This window comes from Nilaparvata lugens, chromosome 8, assembly GCF_014356525.2.
Source record: "Nilaparvata lugens isolate BPH chromosome 8, ASM1435652v1, whole genome shotgun sequence".
Taxonomy (NCBI): domain Eukaryota; kingdom Metazoa; phylum Arthropoda; class Insecta; order Hemiptera; family Delphacidae; genus Nilaparvata; species Nilaparvata lugens.
In genome coordinates, this window is record NC_052511.1 from 12,683,243 (window position 1) to 12,707,162 (window position 23,920).

The following is a 23,920-nucleotide window of genomic DNA, read 5'->3' on the forward strand; positions in this document are numbered from 1 at the left end:
TGAAGTGCACCTTGAGTGGAGCTTTAATTCTTCATTATCAACAGGCTGCCCTATTTTATTTAGCTAGTTATGTAGCCAGTTTTATGTGTATTCAAACATAGGATATTTCTATCTAGCCAACTCTTAATTTGTAGTAAGTTTTGTTCAGCTTTGGTGTGACTAAATTGGTGGGAATACATTTCCATAATTGAGATTTTCATGATTGATTTTGTTAATTAATCATATTTCTATATTGTTGAAAGACGATCTGGCAACGTAGAAAAGGATAGAGCCATCTGCTTCGTCGAATGATAGACGAGGATAGCAACACTAATGTTAATCAAATACTGCCAAAACGTGAACCACACTACAAATTACAACGTGGGAAGTGGTTCTTATTCTGTTAGAAAGTTAATAGTTTTTCTCCCCCAAATACCGCCCCCAATGTCCTACTACCCCACCTAATTTCGTCCAACCATAATTCAATCTAACCTTCCTTGGAGCATAACACTAATGATGTATATTGTCATCACTTTGAATAGTTGAAATTTGTTGACTGTTGGACTGTTGATAGCTGTTAATATTGATCAATATATTTATATTAATATTAATTGACGAAATATTTTATATTTTACATAAGCATCTATTTCCATCAACTATAAGCATTTCTCAAATAAAATACATCCGTTTTATGATAGACTAGCAGGTTAACCGTGCTCTGCAAGGAAAACTTGAAAACTTGACAAACTGAATACTCGTCCTACTGAAATTTTGAAGAATTTAAAATAGGCCTATAACCATCCTCGGTAAATTAAGAATCTATGTAGAATTTTGTAGAATTTCAAGTTAATCATTTGAGTACCTAGTTCAGAAGTGATGATGCGTCATCCGTGAATATCCTATCCCATACGTGTATAAGCCAGTTATGTCCTATATTATATTATAGATAAACATCTGTCGTAGGGCCAAGCCACACGAAGCGTTCTTTTTTTCAGGCGAGTCGGCGGCAGGAAGCTCTCAGATTGGTTGATTATCCGATTATTCTTAAACGTCAACTCAATCAGCCAATCGGATAGCTCCCTGCTCTGCCGACTTGTCTGGAAACGCTTGTAAAATGCTTCATGTGGCTTGGCCGTTATGATAGGATATTTTAAACAATGATGACTTTTTGACTTAACTGCATATATTAGAAAAATCTACTGGATTAATCAGTTCTCCTTTTATGATCATTTTCTGCATGTTAGATAATTCCATTCGTGAAAACATCTCAAGATCCTTCCCTCACTGATATAAATAATGATATTCCGATTTACAGGTGATATTGTCGACAAATTTGGCCGAGACTTGTATAACGTTAACCGATGTTGTATTTGTCATTGACACGGGACTGGTGCGTGAATCTGGCGCAAGAGGTAAATAAATTATTAGGCCTACACTATTTATGATTATTTATTACTAGTATGTCTGACTGTAGTTTGCATGAACTGCATACACTTTTGGGTGTGTCTTGTCTCGACAAATTGCAGAAAAATACTTGTAATAATTTTAAGCCGCTTTATTCAATATGGATGAATATCTTTCACAAAATTATCTTCTTTAAAAGCCAGAATAATTGAGTAACAACCATGGTATTGCACTTGATGATACTCGTGTATTCCAATTGAAGCAGTTTTGGGCAAATGCCTGTTGTTTTTACCTGGATTGTATCTGCATATGAATAAATAACTAGTCAAAAGATAGTCTAACTCTGTCTTCTATGAATTTTATTGATTTCAAGCTTCATTTTGGCATTTTAGCTAGTTTGAATATTATACTTCAATTTTATAACTAAGTTAACAGAAGTTCCAATTTGTAGGATTGATATCACTCAAAAGAGATTAAAACAAATTAAAAAGGAATTGACAATCACTGTCAATCCTTATCAGGTATTTCTAATTGGTTTCAGTAGTTGTTACAGTGTTTCATATTCTGTTTGTATTATCTTTTCATATTTATTTTTCCAGTAGTGATTGTATTTGTAATCTTATTGTACTGATATAACCTAACTTTTACATGTATATTATAATGAATCAAGAATTTTATTGGTAAATCCACATACCCCTTCCATAGGCGGTCAATGGATGATAGAAAATATGTATTTTCTGGCTGAAATGAATCATAGAATCATTGAGAAACATTTTTGAGATCACATTCCGTGCCTCTTGTATACAAGTCTATTACCCGGTGTCCAGGACACTCATTAAATCTGATGGGTAAATAAACCTATTGATTTAATGGTGCATTGATTTCATAAGTGTTTTAGAATCTATGCTCATGAATGTTTGTTTGAAAAATATTGTAATAAATGAGTGGTTGTGATTGGTTAGGTGGTCATGCAGTGGTTTGGTGCTCGCAGGCGTGCGTGCGCCAGCGTCGGGCGAGGGCCGGGCGCACCCAGCCGGGGTTCTGCTACCACCTATTCAGCGCCGCCCAGTATCAGCTCATGCCGCCACAGCGCAAGCCTCAAATTCCTCTCCAGGTATGTCTGTCCAATCATTGCACTAATCATTCAATGCAATATTCCATTCAATTCAATTCAAATTTATTTCCTCCAAAATTAAAAACTTACAAAGTGTGTTGAATATATACCTCAACCTACTTACTTACTTACTTACTCCTCAGCTCTACAGGTCTTTATAACCCTTGGCCTCCCTCACATAGCCTCTCCATCTGTCTCGATCCTCGGCCTGCCTCCTCCAGTTACAAACTCCAAGCGTCCTTAGATAGCGTTCCACATCATCAGTCCATCTATTTCTTGGTCGACCTTTTCTTCTTTTGTTATATATTTTCTCCTTCCATATACATTTCACCATTCTCAACATATGCCCCATCCATCTTATTGTGCCAGCTTTTATAGACCGCACAATGTCTTCATTGTTTAAGAATTCCTCTATTTCAAAATCTTTTCTTCCTCTCCAGAGACCATTCTCAAAAACAGGGCCCAAGATTCTTCTCACCACCTTTCTTTCAAAAATTCTCAGTCTTTGCATATCTCCAGCAGTAAGCACCCATGTTTCCGATCCGTAACACACCAGAGGCTTCACCAATGCTTTGTATAGTTGCAATTTTGTCGCTCTTGACAGCATTCGAGATTTGAATAACTTTATACAAGCATAGTATGCTTTGTTTCCCGCCATGATCCTGTTGTTAATCTCTGCTGAGACTTTTCCACTACTTGTCACAAGTGTTCCCAGATAGACGAATTCGTCTCCCTGTTGAAATGTGTCGGGTCCAATCTTCATGTCTCTTGCATCTCTCCTACCTACTGCTGGTGACACTCTCAGGTATTTTGTCTTGGTCTCGTTTATCTCTAATCCCATTGGTTTGCTATTGCTTGCTAGGGATGTGAAGGCTTCTCTCAAGGCTAGTACTGTTCTCGCTATATACCTCAACCTAGAATAAATAAATTCTATCAACACTAACAAAAACAACTAAGGCACAAGTTGAGAAATCTGCCTTGGCAGTCACTCTGCATCTCTGGCGTTTTTATGTCAATAAAGATTTTTTTTTCATAAGTAGTGGAAATGAAACAACTAGCATAAGTGAAAAATCACTTGTTCGCCAGTAGGAGTAGCATATTGTTATCTTTCGGCCCAATTAAAACAAAATTAATAATTTGTGTATATATTTTGGCAAAATAAGTTGGGAATTGAGCTCTAAAGGCAAACGCACACAGCAACAGACGGACGTATGCACAAAAACGGAGAAAAAATCCCTTCTGAGGTATTCCAATATTGCAACGCACCTCAGTCTGTCTGCTTATGTTCGCCCATATCTACATGCAAACGTTTGACTTTTTCTCCGTCTGTCTGCATAAGTCTATCTGTTGCTGTGTGTTTTCGCCTTGAGTCTGGTTATATACGGAGAGCTAACGGCTAGTATAAAAAGCTCATAAGGAGCTAAGCAACTTTAAATTCCGTCGCGTTGCTATCTCGTAATGTAATGTATACAATAATTCTATACTTGATGAATTAATTAGTACCCCTTTAACTTTTTTTCTGTAGATAGGAGCTGTTTCGGCTTTAATGTCATCAATTGCCAAAGTGTAAAAATGGTACCTAGTTTACTAGTTGAATCATTTGAAAAAATATTGAGTAGCCCTAGAAAGTATGTCAATAATTTCACCCTGCTTTTTTTGTTCAAATCGGGAACTAGAGGTCGCAATCTCAAACTATCTGCATTTATTTTCTTCTCGAATCTGTAGTCTTTGATTTTTTCACTTATAATACACTCTAGCTTGTAACTTCTGATAAGGATCTCAAATAACTGATAACATATCATGTTGTAGAATGAAGTAATCCCACTTTTTTAACCACTTCATTTTTTTATAGACTTTCCATGCTTAAAAACAGTCGTCAAGTCACGTCAGAGACTCTAAAATTGGTTAGGTGCGACCTTAAAACTCTGACATCAGATCTGTGCCAGCCAGGTCACTCAATACTTATATTCATTTATGGGAGAAACCAATATTTTTCATTAGAAATAATTCAAATAATCTATCTAATTTTTTTAAGTTCCGCAATATCAACAGACAATCTACAAAAAAGATCTTAAATATTGTTGCTTTGATTTTTTACGATAAAAAATGTAGTATGCATATACTTACTCCTATTTGAGCTATGCTTACTTTAAAGAACCTTTTTCTGTTCAGTGATGCTCCTGTAATGCGGACGTGACCTTGTTATCAAGGTCATTTGCATGCAGTGTTTTATTTCGTACAATTTTCAATTTCTATGATTATGTATGTATATTTCAATTATTGAAAATATTTTCTAGTGATTATGTATTTTGTATTTTGGCGAAATTTCTATAGTACTATAATTTGGAGTGATTCTGTGGACATCCGTAAAATTTTCATCATGCAAAAAAAGATAATGAGAGTCATTATTGTAGATTGAGGTGAAGAGACTCATGCAAAGCATATTTCAAAGACCTCAAATCCGCATTTCTCTATCCACATTTCTCAGTTAGAAGCTTATGTTAAAGTAGGGTATACATCAATAAATTCCAATTTTGTAGAGACAATCATCATTATAATTGTATTCCTAATACATAGAAATGCAGCATTGGAAAAAACTCCATTTTACTCTGGAATGAGACTTTCCAATAGCTGCCAACAGCCATCAAAATTACAGAATGAGTGATTCCTTTCAAACATGCAGTCAGAGAAATGTTGATAGAGAAAAGCATTTTAATAAAAAAATAGTTCAATAACTATAACAGAATAACTTCGTCTCCAAATAAAGCGCTTAGATTTCATGAATTGAGCTTTCAATGTATATTTTTAGATTGGAACAAGTCTATACTGTAATTAGTATTAATCTAGAAATAACCATTATATTTATGCAGTAACTAGTTATAGCAATTGACAAGTCACCAATCAATATTACAACTAAGGGCCGTGTTCCGAGCTCGGGATTTGGCTAAGTTCTAGACTTTAAACAGCTGGAGTCAGAAAATTGGCTTTCCAAAACGGGGCGTAGTCGCAGCTTTTATAACAGTAGTCGTAGTTTTTATTTTCTCATTCCTATAATTGGAAACGTTTTTCCTTGACGAAATTAAACATTCCTAAATAATTCAAAATAGCTGAAACTTTACAGTTTTATTTTGTGTTCAATTTTCTAGTGTTTCGAAATTTAATTCAAACGTGACTATGGCAATGACTGCGACTACGCCCCGTTTCGGAAAGCCAATTTTCTGACTCCAGCTGTTTAAAGTCTAGAACTTAGCCAAATCCCGAGCTCGGAAACCGGCCCTAAGTGTGTCCAGTATCAAAATTTGGGAGTAAAATAGTTTTGGGCCAAGCCTGTTGTTCTATCCCAATCATATTGATATGATATTTTATTGTATTCCCACACAAATACATAGATAAATTTGATGTATTGTGAATAAATAAATATTGTATTACAGAACCTGTGCCTGCAAACGAAAATGCTGGCCCAGGGCAACATTGCCGATTTCCTGGCGAAAACGTTGGATCCGCCTTCGTTTCTGGTGGTTCGCCACGCCGTTCAGCTGTTGAAGACAATCGACGCCCTGGACCCCTGCGAGGAGCTCACACTGCTGGGTCAGCACATCATCGATCTGCCCCTGGCACCGCACTTGGCCAAGGCCCTGCTCTATGCCGTTCTGCTCAAGTGCCTCGATCCTGTCCTCACTATTGTCGCTATGCTCAGCTATGAGTCAGTATTGTTATTTCACGTTCACTTGTTCTCAACACCCTGCGAATTTTACTCCAAACAAAAAAAATAGATGGACCTGTGTACCAAACTTGAACAATTTCTTATGAAAAAGCTGAAAAATGTAGAAAACGAAAATTTTGAGCTTATATTTGGCGAAATATTGAAGACCTCTCAACATAAGATTTTTAGACATTATTTGACCCTCTATATCCAATTTGAACGTCCTAGTTTAGCCGTATGTTTGGCGTTTTTTTTGAAACCCTTTCAAAACAACATTTGTACACCTCAGATGTACAGACAACTTGTTTACCAAACTTGAACATTTTATGTCAGTTTTTGAAAAAAGTTGATAAAAGGCAGAAAAAACTGAAATCCCGCTTATATTGTTCGTATGTTTGGCTTTAATTCTAAACTTCAGCTGAATTTGCGTTGTATCATTCCTTCTAATACAACATTCTCACTCCCTAGCTGAGCTTCTGTTCTAAATTTGAACATTTGTTCTCGATAAAGCTGAGAAAACGGTGAGAAAACTCATATTTTGTGTGTATCTTTAGAATTTTCTCAAATACGTTTTAGTGCTCCTCTAAAGGGCCAACTGAATATACCTACCAAATTGAAACGTTTTTGGTCCAGTAGATTTTTGTACTGTTGCTTAGTGATTGAGTGTTATTTCGCTTTTATTTATTTATACAGTGTACTTCAAACTGTTACTCACGTATTCTTTGTTATGAAATTGAAATATTCTTTATTAGGCGGATTTAGGACTTCCACCATAACTCTCATATGTAATGATCATATGATCATTTATTAAACTTTTCAAATCATTGATAGTTTTATACTGTTGACTGGATAAGTATAAACTTATATTAACATTGCGTTTGACTTTTACACTACTTATAGCTTAAGGTTGATAGATAATCTTTATGAAACCTTATCAATAATTTGCTATTTGTATATTTGCAGCGACCCAATGGAACTCGGCGACGACCCGAAGTCACGTCGCGAGGCGGCGGCCGTTCGCCGTAGGATGGGTGGCCGCTCACAGAGCGACCACTGTGCGCTGCTGATGATGTACATGCGCTGGCTGGCGTCGTGCAGTCACGGCCAGGGCCGCAAGTTCTGTGCCGATCACCACTTGTGCTACGCTCGCCTCGAGTTGGTCTACGGCCATCGACAGCGGCTGCTCACACAGTTGCGCACCAGTGCATTTGTGCGCAGCAACACTGACAGTCAGTTTGTTTACCTCTTCATTTTTTATAATGTTCATAATTAAAAACAATGGACTCTTCCAGAAAATAAAAGTTGAGTTCTCTCTCTGGAAGGAAATTGAAATAATTTTAAAAGGAGAAAGTTACTGTACGTCAACAAGGCAGATAGGTAGATAAACAAATAAAATGTCTTTATTTTCACACTTATCATACAAAAGTGTTGTGGGCAAAGTTGAGCCCCCTTTCACACTCAACCCGCAGATAAAAGGGGAGAAAATCCATATCATGTATGAAGAAATTACATTTATAGAATAAATAAATCTTGTCATGCTTTTTTATCGTATTTTATTATTACTGTTATGAGGTACTATCATAGAAAAACAATAGCGTAACTTATGCTTGTTATGCTTTTAACTTATTAAATTACAAGTAACAATAACTTATTAATTAACAAATTATGTAACTTATGCTTGTTTCTTCATGGTACTATTTTGATGTTGTCTTAGGAAGAGTTGAAAATTTAAAATTCCCAGTTTTATAACAAAATTTAATATTTACCTCATTTTTTGGACAAATTTTCTGTTTTATGTGTGTTTAACAAATAGTTCTAAAGGTTTTAGAACAAAAGTTTTTTTTGGAAGTGAATTTTTCATGAAGAAAATGTGTAATTCTAGGTCCAGTGCCGAAATACCTGTCATCAAATTTGGGATCGATTTAGTATGCTATTTTGAGCACAAAATCACAAAAATTAAACGGCGGTCACTATTGTTTTTAAAATGAACTAAGTTAAGAGTAACACAATTTTGCATGCATTTAACCTATAAATTATGATTTTTCTAATCTAAGCTTCCCTAACCTAAGCTTTGTACGCGATCTGAACAAAAATTCGGAAAAATTTCCAGTTGTGAAAGCAGCTCTGACTGGTGGCCATTATCCGAACTTGGTGCGGATTGACAGACAACTGAACGCATTCAGAACTCAGTGAGTAGAATTTATTTTCAGTTTTCTCACTAGGTTGGCCCGTACTGAAAAAGTTTCAGTTTGGTTTTCCAAGCTATTTTTTTTTAAATAACTGCAAAATCAAAAATAAAGCTATGCTTCTTAGTATTATAGAAAGCATTTGAAAATAAATTAGATACATTGTATGCACTACTCTAGGAAAGGTAAACAGATTGAGATCATATAAAGAAGTTTTCTTGAACTGGCAACACTCTCATAAGACAATACCTACTACTACTTCAGGCCCCACAACTAATTAATGACGTCATAACATGTAGATTGATTTTTCCTAGATCGTAGTAGTTTCTACTAGCTTATCAATGTAACTTTTGTTACTGTATCGATTTTTATTGGATGGAATACTATCTAAATTTCAAATTAAAGACACTTGTATTTTAATAAATAGAAATTTTATTGAAATAAAAACACTTTATTCCACAAATGCAATAATTTATCCATATTTTCAGATTGATAGACATAGGCCTACTCGATTCAGTGATAGAGCTATTGATAAATTCATTTCAACCAAAAATACTTAATAATAGCCTATATCAGAGTCGAAGGAGAGGTAAATCAAAGATAAACCAAATTTCCTAACTCTTTTTTAGGAAAGAGGCTCCCACAAACTTGATCACAATTGATCTGTAGTACAAAGAAACCTATCAGGAAATGTATTTCAGTTAGGTAAAACCTTTAATATTATGATCTTATGGGCAGTTCCAACACTTTGCATTTACTTTTTAATTTATTAATTCAAAAGTTCTTTCACACACTTTATTCACACTGTTCTTCCACACTCTAATTACACTGTTATTTCACATTTTATTTACACTGTTCTTTCACACTTTAATTAATTTTTCCACTCACACTTTATTTACACTGTTCTTCTACACTTCATGTAAACCGTTGTTTTGTAGAATTGAAGCTCTTTCTTCTTATCGCTCGTATCCATTTTCGTTTCAAAGTATCATCTTTCGAAAAAGTAAAAAAACCGTTTTAAACTTTAAAACCGTACGGAAACTTTTGGAATCTTGTTATAATTCCCGCAACAATTAGGTACACAGCAATATCCCAATGATTTAAAACCCCAAATTCATTATTACTTTTCACAAACAAATATTAGAAGAATGATAAACAAACCATATTCATTGAAATGGAACACCGTGAGAATTGAATTTGTAATTCCAATTTTGATTACCATATCAGATGTGATAACAAGCATCAGCGCCCTTATTTCGCTTGCTTACCGCCAGTAGATCATCGATGATCTACATGTGATGACGTCATAGTTTATTAGAGATCAGTTGTGGGGCCTGAAGTAATAGTAGGTATTGCATAAGAACTGTTCATTCACTCCTGCAGCCAAAACTTTTCTCTATGCTTTACAGTGATACATTTATTAATCTCCTTTTCATTGCACTCTTGTGTACTTGTAGCAATGCACTCAATACATCTCAATAGAAAGAGTATTAACCTTTTAGCCCGCAGTATTGTGGTCTATTCTCTAATATTAATTAAAGTTATGTGTTATGGGTTCTGCATTTTAACTCCGTTGTTCCTGGTTTCGTAGATATGATGAGTATGGCAAATATGCCTAGAATACACTCATTCTATGTACTCCAAATTTCATTTGTAATTTCGAGGTTGAGTGGTAGATAGGACTTGAAAGTCCCAATTCCGCCTAGTAAAGATCTTTTCATTTCATTTCATTTTACTTTCCTTTAATATGACACAGTCTCAACATCTAGTTTTACCCCATCATTGCAGCAATTTTCAGGAAATTCAATAATAGGACTCCATTTGTTATGGGTTTTTATAAGCTTCTTATAGCTTCGAGTTGTCAATAATTCTGAGGGCTTCATTATGCATTTAGAATTGAATCTTTCCACTTCCTCGAGTTTTTCGCCGCCTCATGCAGTTTCTAATATTCTAATAAGCACGTCACTGTATTTACTACTTTATTTATACTGTGGTAATTATTTATTTTTAGTATTCATACTAATTATTACTATACTTGAAATTTATAGTAGTTATTGTAATGAAGTATCACTGCTTCTGTATTATCAATCTTATATACAGTAATGTGTTTTATGAAGTCATTGGGCCGGTTTGTAGGAATCCAGTGAACCATTAAACCGATAGATTTGATGTGTGGTTAAAAGTCAAAAGTCAAAATACTTTATTGCAGCAGCTAATTGAGAACATCAATTGCATTACAAATGTCAATGGTAGATTGAATCATAATTATTACAAGCAGGAAGTCATTACAATAAATTATAAACATAAAAATATACTTATTTTCATAACAATATAAGTAAAACACACTCATAACACATAATCATATGACTAGTTCACCCATGAGAGTACCTAGTTGCTAATCAAGCATATTGTCAACTACGTCATAGAACTCTTCTATTTCATAAATTGGATTCCTCAACAGAAATCGTTTAACTCTATTGGTGAATAATTTTAATGGTATTTTTTTTTTATATTCTCAGGCAAGGCATTGAAAAGTTTCAGAGAAACGTAATAGAAAGTTTTCTGAGTATTTGCATAGTGGCAAAACCTCAAGACTAGTTTATTCCTACCTCTAGTATTATAGTTGTGACATAAGTTGTGACATATTATGAGATTTAATAAATGTTCCAGTAACAAGGCCTTATTAGGGCCTAGAAATCTATACATTTAATGATACGTGAGATTCAATCATTGGGCTATAAGCCAGGCCTTAGTGACTCATGAATCTGAGTGTTTGCATTTCAACATTTTATTCTGACGAATTCTATTTATTTTTTGTAATAGTATCAAATCAAATAGTTTATTGCACAAAAAATACATGGTACAATACTATTTTTAAATAACATAATTGTGCTACACGTCGGCAAAAAAAAAAACTTATACGCCGACGTGGAGTCTTGACATAACTTAATATTACTCACCTGAATACACTTTATACACTAATTAACTTTATACACACATAATATCTACGAAAAGACAAATAAAAAGAAATATTACTAAACCCATAATTTAGAAATGTAGTCCTACTAATCATTAATTGAACTGAAAAAATGCTCCTTTATTTAACTGTGTAAGACTTCAACTTAGTCTTTTTTATTAGCAATTCCCCGGGGACTCTTTTGTAAATTTTATTTCTTAAATATGATATACTTCTTCGGGAAAGAGTACTGTCTACTCTTTCAATCATAATAATGTTTTGGGTGACCTGTCTGGTTAGCATTGAACCTCTTTGAAATTTTTCAAATATTTAATGACGGATAAAATTCTACTCTGTGCTTTTCTGTAAAAAAGAAAGTAATAGAATAAATAAATTATAATTAATTTGAATGACAGTGACGAAGTGAACGTAGCCCTGCACCCGTCGTCGGTGCTTCGTGACGGAGTGCCTCAGAAAGAGTTGCCTTCCCAGCTGGTCACCGACTGGATCATCTTCGAAGAGAAGGTGGCGGTGGGGTCGGAGGGGGCAGGTGGGGCAGTGGGAGGGGCCAGCAGTTGTGTGCGTGTGTGCTCGCTGGTCAGTGACGTCACTGTCGCTCTCTTCGCCGGACCTGCTCGCTTTCCATCCGAAAACCTCAACGATCCTGAAGGTCAGTCCCACGATTTTTCATATCATTTATTATTCTTTACATGTATATTATTGAGAATGAAAAATTCAATTCAATTCATACAGCGTAAAATAGATATAAGCTACATAAATTATTCGAAGTTTGCTGACATGGCCGAATGCAAAAGTAAATTTCAATAATAGTTGTAAAGAAGTTGAAAGGTTCTTTTTTAAGATGCCTCCACACCGACACACGTGAGAGATTTTAGAAGATCAACCTTTAGACACGAAGTACTAGCCTAGATCTAAGATAATTTGATTCAACAGTTTGTAGCCATACAGCCTTAATTACTAAACATTATTATGTATTTCATCATGTAATTGTATTATTTGTAATTGTTTATATTTCTCAAGTTTTTGACAGTGTAGTGTGTAACTAAATATGTTTATTTCAAGTTTTGTAGATTGATAATGTGGAAATTTTGATAAATCAATAAAAAAGAAGATCTGCTAATAAATGAGATTCATTTATTTATTATAAGTCAGCACCTTCAACATTAGTTTGCTATTATTGTTGGTCATAAGACAAAGCATATAGCTCTCATTTCCTAGCTCCACAATGTTGCGACTGAGTATAAATATAATGGATTACCAAAGTATATTCAATCTCAATTATGAAAACTAATATAAAATCATGAATTTTCATTTCGCGAATAAAATATAATGAAATTATTAACAATAATTAGTATTATATCAGATAAACCGGGATGATTTGAATCAATCTACCTACTACAGAAGTCGCAAGGCGGTGGAAATATGAAAATTGGTCTTTGTGTAGTCGTAAAGTCACTGACTTTACTATGTGAATCTCACTATTGTAATTTACAACCATTCGAATACAGCCTATAGACTACAACCACTAGTAATCTATTTTTGAGAAACTCGATTTAAAGTGGAAAATATATTAATCCTATAACATCTCAGTTAATACTAGATGATCTCTTATTAGTTATTGCTTGATTTGTTTACTGATTTGATGTGGTGGATTTCAGCTGCGGACCGAGGCAGCGACAGTGAGGAGGAGCAAGAAGTGGCGGGGGTCGCAGGCCAACGCCTGGCCACACTCAAGCTAGACGAGTGGGTGGTGTTCCGGCTGGAGCCATACCTGGCGAGGCTGGTCATCATGCTGCGCAACAAGTGGCATGCTGTGCTCGCCAAACGACTGCGCTATCCTAACCGCACTCTCTCCACGGTAGGCCTACCTAATCAGAAAATATATTCTAAGATAGAAGATTTTAGATTTTATTAGAACTTTCTGTGTAGTTGTGAAGTTGATATTGTGGTAATTATTCATATTAAGTAAAGAGACTAGAAAATTGTCAACACCACAAATTCATTATTAGAATTTTACCAGATATTGATAATGGTGTGATAACCGAAACCAGTTTTTCTACTTTTAATAAAATCTGTGGTGTTGACAATTTTCTAGCCCTTTATTTAAGTTTATTAGAAATTGCAGTAAACCAACTGATAGAATATTATTACTGTATAATAATTATTCCAAATATCCAATTATATTAACCAACGGAGAGGTACTGGATTCGATTCCCGGTCTGGGCACAATTTTTTGACAGATTCATTCTTAAAATTTCCTTCTGCTATTTAGTTCGCCAGTCAATATTTGCATTAACAGAAGTCCTTTGTTCTATTTATATAGACATCGGATATTTGGAATAATTATTATTCAAAGATATTTTACTTTGTGAGTAGTTGTGAAGGTGATATTGTGGTAGTTACCCACTCTGGATAAAAATACTAGATATTGTCCAACCACGGATTTATTCAAAATCTAAGATAATATGTCGGGTTTTAATAAATCTGTGTTTGGACGATATCTAGTCTGTTTATTCAGAAAATATATTCGTATGATGATTGAAAACGACTCGATGTTGTCAAACCACTAAGCTATTTAAACAATAATTTAAGAATCTAGTTTCAATTTCAATTTATTGGAAAAAAGATACAATTTCGGTTGTTACACCATAAAAATGTATCAATCTCTAGGAAACTCCAGTAATATTTATTTGTATGATATAATTTTAGTTTTGGAACACAACAGGTGTGCCAACGATGCGTTGCAATAATACTCCCATTTCTTATGATAAGCTGAATTTCACAGATTGATGTGATTTAGTGCTGGTTTAGACTAATATGAGGGTCATTCAATAAGTAACAAGACAAGTGACCAATTTTCAAAAACGGCTAAATTGATTCATATAAAACTTTCAGGGCATGAAGTTGGCTTCTTTGCGATGACATATGATCAGTTGTTCCACCGTATTTCGTAAACTTCACAAATTGACTCAGTTAACAATGGCGTGTCCGCTTGAGAATTGCACCGTAGAAGAACAACGTGCTGTGATAAGATTTTCAGTCGCAGAAGGTGAGAAAGGTAGTGAAATCCACAAAAGAATGTTAAAAGTGTACGGTGACCATTGTTTGAATCGTTCAAGCGTTTACAAATGGGAAAACCAGTTTCAAAGTGGCTGTATAAAAGTTTGTGACAATCAACGCAGTTTACGACCAGTCAAAGTTGGGACTTCCTCTCTCGAATTTATTCGTTAATTTTGGACAATAGACATATCACTGTCGAATTTATAAGTGAAAAAGTAAACGAGAGTGTTGGAACTGTCCATAACATTATTCACAAGCTGCAGTACAACAAAACTTATGCGAGATGGGTGCCTAGGCAACTTACGGACGCTCTCAAAGAAACCCGGCTTCAAATCTCAGTCAACAGTTGAAAAATCAGTATGCGCGACTGAAGGGAGTGTTTTTTCAAAATAATTGTAACATGTGATGAAACATGGACCACCACTATGAGCCACAGTGAAAACGACAGACAATCAAATCTGATAATGGCACGTTGTTCTTCCACGGTGCAATTCTCAAGTGGACACGCCATTGTTAACTGAGTCAATTTGCGATTTTGTTGACGAAATACGATAGAACAACTGATCAGATGTCTTCGCGAGGTTGTCAACTTCATGTCCTGAAAGTTTCATATAGATCAATTTAGCCTTTTTTGAAAATTAGTCATTTGTCTCGTTACTTATTGAATGACCCTCTTAGTTGAAAACCTTTCCGCCACACTGAAATTTGAGCTCTGTTCATGCATAGTAGATATTTTTTAAAATGATTGTTCGAAGAACAATATTATTGTAAAGAAAAATACTCGAATTATTGGTTTTTATTGATTGAACAATTACTGATTATTGACTGATTGATTGAATTGTTAGCCAAGGGTCATTACATATCCTTGAATATTTATTTTTGTGTCGTTGGAATAATTGATTAGTGTTTTTGTTCGATTAGAACGACGAAGCGGTGATCGAGGCCCTGGTGGCAGTTCTATGCGAAGAGGAGCCGGTGGGGTTGGAGCAGCCATCAGGTGTGGGAGCCAAGCCACTGCCAATCAGTCACCACGAGAACAACGACTACAGTCCTTTGCGTTAGTCATTTTCAAATCTAATTACTCATGTTCTACTAATTATAATTATATATGTTGTGACACAAAGTCAGGAATAGAATAATCAGTCTTTTGCGTCAGTAATATTCAAATTGAATTACTTATTTTGTACAAATTGTTTATGTTGTGACACGAATTTCAATGAATATAATAATCAAATCACATTTTGTTACAGTGAAACCTTGATATTATAGTACACCCCGTTATAGTATATTTTCTCTTCAGTCCCTTGAAACGTTCATATAGCTTATAATGTCCGTATAGTATATCTCGATTTAGTGCAGTCTTCATAATAGTAATTTTTTGAGTGGTCTCTTCAGATGTACTATATCAAGGTTCCACTGTACCTTATAAAAAATCAAATTCATACTTGAAATAAATGTACTTGGAATAATTCACTTGAAATTAGAACTGGATACTGATACTGGAAAGAAAATTCTATCAGGCAATAACAAAAAACCTGAGAACAACAAAATTAAACTAAAATTATTTTAACACTACACCTTACACAAATACAGACATTATGGTACTTGGAATAATTCATTTAAAATTAGAACATGATTATAGAAATACAATTCTGTCAGGCAAAAACAAAAAAACCTGAGAACAACAAAATTAAACTAAAATTATTTTAACACTACACCTTACACAAATACAGACATTATGGTACTTGGAATAATTCATTTAAAATTAGAACATGATTATAGAAATACAATTCTGTCAGGCAAAAACAAAAAAACCTGAGAACAACAAAATTAAACTAAAATTATTTTAACACTACACCTTACACAAATACAGACATTATGGTACTTGGAATAATTCATTTAAAATTAGAACATGATTATAGAAATACAATTCTGTCAGGCAAAAACAAAAAAACCTGAGAACAACAAAATTAAACTAAAATTATTAAACTTTGGTTAAACTCAACTCAAGTAGTTTATTAGTTTAAACTATTTAATTGAATTTAACTGTAATTGAATATTGATTAGTGACATCATTGCTTTGTCTTCTTCTTCGCTTATTGGGCATCGTGGCATTGATTTTATCATATTACATCATCTAATCATTTCAAAATTCAACATTAGTACATACAACCAGGAGATAATCTTCTATAATTAGTTGGCATGACCAGCAAAACCTGAAATTGAGTGCTGGTGACGAGTAACAGAAACAGAAAATGAGGATTTACCTTATTTTCCTCGAATTCCATATGAATATGTTGTGACTGGTATTGCACACCAAGGTTAATAGATAGAAAGTTGAATACTCATGAGCTGATTTTACAAAAATGACAAGGAAAGCTCTATCAAATCAAGATTGTTGGAAAGAAGGCTGTTGGGCCTTGCTCCTAAGCTTAGATTCTACTATGTGCATGATCTATGTTGTCGATGGTTCCCTCAAATTGTTATAATTTGTTTGAATTATCGAAAGACAACTCCTTCCCAAAAACTAAATGTATAATTTCTTTTTATGTAGGTAGGAGATCATACAACGACATTTCGAAGCAGCAGGCTTCCTCAGAGACTTCAAGCAATAGGCATTCTAATCACAGGAGAAATTTTGACATGAGTGAGTCACAAATAATAACAATATTCAATTGCAACTATTTTATTATAAATATATTTCAATATTGAGTTTTATACAGGGTGTTTCAGAAGTAGTGTCGAGAATTTTAGGGTATTGTACCTGGATGCTAGGAGACTACAAATGTCATATTTGAAGTGTCCAAAACTCAGCGGTTATCCTTATAGCTGCCATTTTGTTTTTTTCACTTAAAAATTTTTATCTCAAGAACGAAATGTTGTATTGATCTGAAATTTGGCATGAATATTTATGCTATAAAGACTCAACTATAAAAAATAAAAAAAAAATTTTTCGTTGAAATTTTTCAAAATGGCGGCCATTTTAAATTTTTGATGGCGAATATCTCGAAAACCGTCCATTTTACAGAAAATTTACAAGAGACAAAAAAGTTAGCAAATTTTTTCACGATTCCAATGATACCTAATTTATTAAGATTGATCGAAGAATAAGAGAGAAATTAATTTTTTTCGTACTGCATGCATGACCACTTTTCACCATTTAAAGATCAATATTAATTTTTTTTATAATTTCATGAAAACCGTTCTTATTACAGAAATATACAAGAATAACTTTCCTCCAAATTTTATTTTACATTGAAAAATATTAATTTCACTCAAATCGGTTCACTGATACTAATGCAGCAATTGCTCAAAATGCCGTCCTTCAACTTGATTACACAGTCTGCACCTTTCAATCATGGACCGTCGAACTGCTATAAAAGCATTTTCATCATCTTGAATGGCACCTGCTGCAGCAACCACTCTTGCCACAAGGTCTTCTTCGTTTTCTACTGGCGTGCTGTAAACAAGGTCTTTCATATGGCCCCAGAAAAAAAAATCTAAAGGGTTGAGGTCAGGTGAACGTGCGGGCCACGGTACTGGTCCACCCTGCCCAATCCACCGCTGACGATAGGTCATGTTCAGAAAGTCCGTAACAACATTTCCGAAATGAGCAGGGGCACCATCATGTTGAAACCAAATATTATATCTGTTTGCAAGAGGCACATCTTCCAAAAGTTCTGGTAGTATGTCTCTTAAAAAAGTAATGTACGTGGGAGAATTCAGACGATTAGGAAGAATGTATGGTCCAATCACGCGATTACCTAAGATACCCGTCCAAACATTCAGCGAAAATCTATGCTGATAACCACGCACTTTGACCTCATGAGGATTGTCTAAGGCCCAGACGTGACTGTTGCGAGAGTTGAAGATTCCTTCTCTTGTAAAGCTGGACTCATCGGTAAATAACACATTTTCTAGAAAATTTGGTTGGATAATGTCTTGCTGAAGAAACCAACGGGCACAGTTTACTCTTGGCTCATAGTCGCGTTCAACCAATGAGTGAACTTTTTGAAAGCGGAAGGGGTGAAGTCTTTCCTTGTTTAGTACACGCCACACAGAAGAAGCACTCGAATTGATTTGCTTTGCAACTGCTCTCGTACTCGTTCTAGGATTGAAATCGAATTTCTGCAATACTTCCTCTTCAAAAGCAACATTTCGAACTGCTCGAGGCCTACCAGCAATTACCCTGTTCCGTTCAAATGAACCAACTTCTCTCAGCCGATTGTGAGTTCTTGTGAACACCTTGTCGGAAGGGAGACGGCGGTTTGGAAATGCAGCTGCATACATTCTTCTTGCTTCGGTCGCATTGCCAAGAGCTGCTCCATACATGAAGTGAATATCGGTGTACTCCAGCGAACTAAATTCCATTACAATAATTAAATATTTGTGTAGAAGCAACGTAAGAAAATATTGAAACTGGAAATTTAAGATAGAAATAAGACCTAGGAAACGTGAGACTAAGAAATAGGAAGCACTACATCTGGTTGTTTACTTTTAATGAAACAACAATACTTTTACAAGACAAACATTATCATCTGAAAACCATTGTAAAATCATCTGTTTGCCCATATGGAGCCATACCGAGTTTCAAAGCTTCATCTTAAATACATCTGGAATTAAAAAATTAATATTGATCTTTAAATGGTGAAAAGTGGTCATGCATGCAGTACGAAAAAAATTAATTTCTCTGTTATTCTTCGACCAATCTTAATAAATTAGGTATCATTGGAATCGTGAAAAAATTTGCTAACTTTTTTGTCTCTTGTAAATTTTCTGTAAAATGGACGGTTTTCGAGATATTCGCCATCAAAAATTTAAAATGGCCGCCATTTTGAAAAATTTCAACGAAAAATTTTTTTTTTATTTTTTATAGTTGAGTCTTTATAGCATAAATATTCATGCCAAATTTCAGATCAATACAACATTTCGTTCTTGAGATAAAAATTTTTAAGTGAAAAAAACAAAATGGCAGCTATAAGGATAACCGCTGAGTTTTGGACACTTCAAATATGACATTTGTAGTCTCCTAGCATCCAGGTACAATACCCTAAAATTCTCGACACTACTTCTGAAACACCCTGTATAATTATAATCTATAGCATTCAACGCAAGAAAAAAAAGCAAATTCACACAATCACACAAGTGGCATGGGCTTCTCGGTCATTCATCAGAACATACGTAGTTACAGACGTAACTTTGACGAATTTTTAACAGTATTACAGGGATTAGGGCATAAGTTTAACTGCATAATATTAACTGAGGCATGGCTTAACGACGACAGCCATCCAATTAAAATTTCAGGTTACCATTCTTTTAGATCATTCAATAGTCTGAACCAGGGCGATGGGTTGGTGGTCTACATCGATGAAGGACTTCCAGTCACTTGCAATGAACTGGTACTGGGCTGTCTGGCCACCTGTCTCTCTCTCACCTTTACCTGGGCGGGGGCGGCATGCGAAATTCTAGCTGTCTACCGCAGCCCCAGCACTAATCTAACTACTTTCATAAACGCGTTAAACGTATATTGCAATGAACAATCGCCAGGTGTCGTCCGAATTCTGGCAGGTGATTTCAATTGCGATACGTTGAATGTTGCCCCTGGCTCTGTTGAGGAGCATTATATCGATATTTTGAGTGACGCAGGATTTGTGCCCTGTATTGACAAGATTACACGGCCGGCCAGCGGAACCTGTATTGACCACTTTTTTGTCAAGCTTCCGCGTTTCTTCAATGCATCTTCTGTTATTCTGCAGTCCTCGGTTACCGATCACTATGCTATTTGCTTGAATATATTATCGACAAAAACTCATAAGCCGCCTAATACAGATTCATTATTAAAACAGACTGGAAAAAGGTGAGGAACACACTTTCTAGTCACAATTGGAATAGAGTCATTGAACAAAACAACGTTGACAATGCAACAGATATTTTCATTGAATCGGTACAAAACATAATTGCCGAAAAATCACATTAAGTAAAAGTTTCATCTAGAAATACTCAACTCAAACCATGGATAACTGCTGGACTAGTAAATTCTATTCGACATCGTGATAAACTCAGAAAAAAACTCAATAGACAACCATTTAACTGTCTCCTTAGAAATGAGTTTACTCAATATAGAAATATGCTACATTCAGCAATCAAGCGAGCCAAGTATAACTATTACAAAAACAAGATTGAATAAGCGACTGGTAACCCTAGAAAATTTTGGTCGATTATAAACGAAATCTCAGGTCGTATAGATAATAGTAAATCATTCCCCGTTAGTGCATTCTCCCGCCCTGGTGAAGTCATCGACTCTCAAAAAACTAAAGAAATTGCCAACCAATTTAATCAATATTTTGCCAAAGTTGGGACAAACCTAGCAAATTCTATAATAACCCAGGATGCACCAGTAGTGAGAGATGATGAACATGCTGTGGACTCTGAATTTCAGCTGCAACCGGTCTCAAGGCAGGAATTGGAGGAGGTAGTGAAGAGTTTGAAAGGGCGATTAGCTCCAGGTTGTGATGGAATCCCTACTAGAGTGATTAAAAACAATATTGACATATTAATACATCCTATCCTACATATAGTCAATCTAAGCATTCTGGTTGGACACTTTCCTTACGCTCTCAAAACAGCCAGAGTAATACCTATTTATAAATCAGGCCCCAAAGGCATATTCTCCAATTACAGACCTATTTCTTTGTTGGCAACATTATCTAAAATAATCTAAAAGTGTATAAAAATACAACTGACGAAGTATTTAAACGAGTACAATCTCATCTCCAACTCACAGTATGGTTTTCAAAAGTCCAAAAATACATCTGATACTCTTTTCAATATGTCTAGGGCTATCTCAAGTAGTATTATATCAAGAAGAAAAGTACTGATAACCTTTTTGGACTTGGCAAAAGCCTTTGATACAGTTGACAGGAGAATTTTAATAGAAAAACTTGAATCATTGGGGATAAAAATATCTCTCTCCGATGGTTTAAGAGTTACTTTCACAATCGACAGCAATTAGTTTGCATAAATGGTGAAAATAGTGATAAAGAGAATGTTGAGTATAGGGTTGTCCAGGGAAGCACCCTTGGGCCACTGCTATTCCTAATCTATATCAACAGTCTGTCAAAATTAGTAGTTGAAGGTGAGTTGTATCTGTTTGCTGATGACACAGCACTAGTGTCTACTGGGAGCACTTGGGAGGAGGCCTACATGAGTGCTTCAATTGATTTGTCAAAAATAAAGAACTGGTTTGATCACAATAGCCTTACAGTAAATGTGGAAAAAACGAAGTTTATGCCGATAGTTACAAGAAATCAAGCTGATCCAGGCTCTCTAATACTAACGATGCATTCTTGTAATAATCCCAGGTCTGCTGGATGTAATTGTAGTATGATTGAGCGCGTTGATCATTACAAATACCTGGGCGTTGTCTTGGATTCCAAGATGAGTTGGGTACAACATGTCCAGTGTGCTAAGAATAGGCTCAGAAAGCTGCTTCACGCATTTTCAGAGCTTAGTAATGTTCTGAGTGTGGATCAGTGCAAAGTAGTTTACTTTGCCTATGTCCAATCTATAATACTATATGGAATTCTAGCTTGGGGAGGGGCTTCCTCCTCAGTCATTGAGCCTCTCGCAGTCACCCAAAGATCAATTATAAAAACAATTTTAAAGAGAGACTTTAGATACCCAACAATACAGTTGTTTATCGAATTTCCCGTACTGAATGTTGACAACTTTTTATTAAATCCTTGTTGATCCACATCAAAAAATACAAAACTGAACTTCTGGGAGAAACAGTTAACCATAGCTACTCAACTCGCCACAGATCCAATTACAGCTTTGAGATACCTCAGCTGACTCACGGCTCTGAATTGACAAATCCTTCATACCTGGCCCATATCTTGTACAGAAATGTGCCAGGGGTGATTAGGGAAACAGAGGCATTTAGTTTGGTAGTGTTTAGGAAGAGGGTGGACAGGTGGCTGTACCAGATTGGTTGGGAAGCTTCAGAAGAACTACTCCAATCTCGTTATGCTTGGTGACCAACACGACTTCAAGGTTTCCAGACAATTGATTGGTATTTATTTTATCATTGATATAACCGATTTGACTGTTTTGCCTTTCTGGTTTATGCTTTTTTTTCATTCTCTCTTCTGAGAATTTCTGGAATCCCTGCCACTGCGGTCTTCAAAAAAAATATTGTTTTTTCTTCTTTATTATTCTTTTAATCAATCAAGGTATTAAGTATACTTATTCCTACATACATATTCCTACATACTCATTCTTAAATATACATCAGCACAATATATTATCTATTTTATAATCAGAATATTAATAATACATCCATAATATAAGTGTATTCTCTATTATTTACTTCTATGAGCAGATTAAGCTTATTATGTATAAAGTGGAACTCCCCCCCTACACACAGATGGATAGTCTAGTAGGGGGGTTCCAAAATATGTTGTATATTGTATTTCTTATTCGTGTATTATGTATGTTTTTTGGAAATAAAAAAAAAAGAGTTTCATAAAAACTTTTTTTTTTAATTCATTATTTTCTTCTCAATTCAATAGGATTTATTCAATTTAATATCAGAAACTTAGTCTTTAGATTAAATAAGGATAATTATTTTCTATTATATTTTTTCCAAAATTATAGTTAATTACCAAAATGAAGGATACAAATATTATCTAAATTCACAATCTTTTTTAGCAATTTTAAAGAGAATTACAAGTCACATTTCACATCTTTATTGAACATGATAAATTACTGAGATTACCGGTACATCAATCCCTTATCTGGTTATTTTTTTATTTAAATAATATTACAAGTCTAATCTATGTCTATCACAACTAATCATAACTTTTTGACTAACTATCTGATTATCGTTTGTGAGATAATTTGTTTCTTGTCAAGAAGATCTAATAGCCATTGTATTTTGTAGTAGACGATACAACGCTCGAGAAGTACTGACCACAACTATTTTCAAGTTGCCCAAAAAAAGATTTTACTCAACGATAATTCCTTTAATACTAAAAAATAACAACTTCTACAGCCCCAAGGATTCCTAGTGTAACTAAAACTTGATTAATTGGTAGAGACGAATAGTAGTATACTGTTGTATTCTGTACTGTATGCTGTATGTATTTTTGTATCTTTATTTATTTCGCGTGTTTTTGTGTTGAATTGAATAAATTGATCGATTGTATTCTTAGACGAAGATTTATATAGATGATAAGTTAGTTTATGGTTTTAATAATTTTAGATGAGAACGGAAGCAGCAGTGCAGGCACAAGCATAGGCAGTCTGTCCCCCTCCCTCCCTGTGCATCGCTGCTTCTTTGTGATTCGTCAGGGCAACACGCGCGCACTGGAGCGAGCCTTCACGACACACCTCTGGCAATTCCAGGCCGGCACTGAGTGCACGCTCAAGAACGCTTTGCGCGTAAGTTCTATTCAAATTATATATTTTGAAATTTTATTTTATTGCGGATATTGCTC

General features: G+C 34.9%; 1 protein-coding gene across 1 annotated transcript in view; it reads left to right on the plus strand.

Annotated features, from left to right (window-relative positions):
- Positions 1-23,920, plus strand: part of LOC111050463 (3'-5' RNA helicase YTHDC2) — an 87,404-nt gene that overhangs the window by 58,076 nt on the left and 5,408 nt on the right. The window contains exons 19-28 of the mRNA XM_039435072.1: positions 1,295-1,391; positions 2,346-2,497; positions 5,929-6,200; positions 7,164-7,433; positions 8,270-8,389; positions 11,759-12,012; positions 13,022-13,221; positions 15,345-15,480; positions 16,978-17,070; positions 23,686-23,864. Of these exons, the coding sequence (XP_039291006.1) occupies positions 1,295-1,391; positions 2,346-2,497; positions 5,929-6,200; positions 7,164-7,433; positions 8,270-8,389; positions 11,759-12,012; positions 13,022-13,221; positions 15,345-15,480; positions 16,978-17,070; positions 23,686-23,864 (1,773 nt within the window). The remainder of the gene's footprint in view (positions 1-1,294; positions 1,392-2,345; positions 2,498-5,928; positions 6,201-7,163; positions 7,434-8,269; positions 8,390-11,758; positions 12,013-13,021; positions 13,222-15,344; positions 15,481-16,977; positions 17,071-23,685; positions 23,865-23,920) is intronic.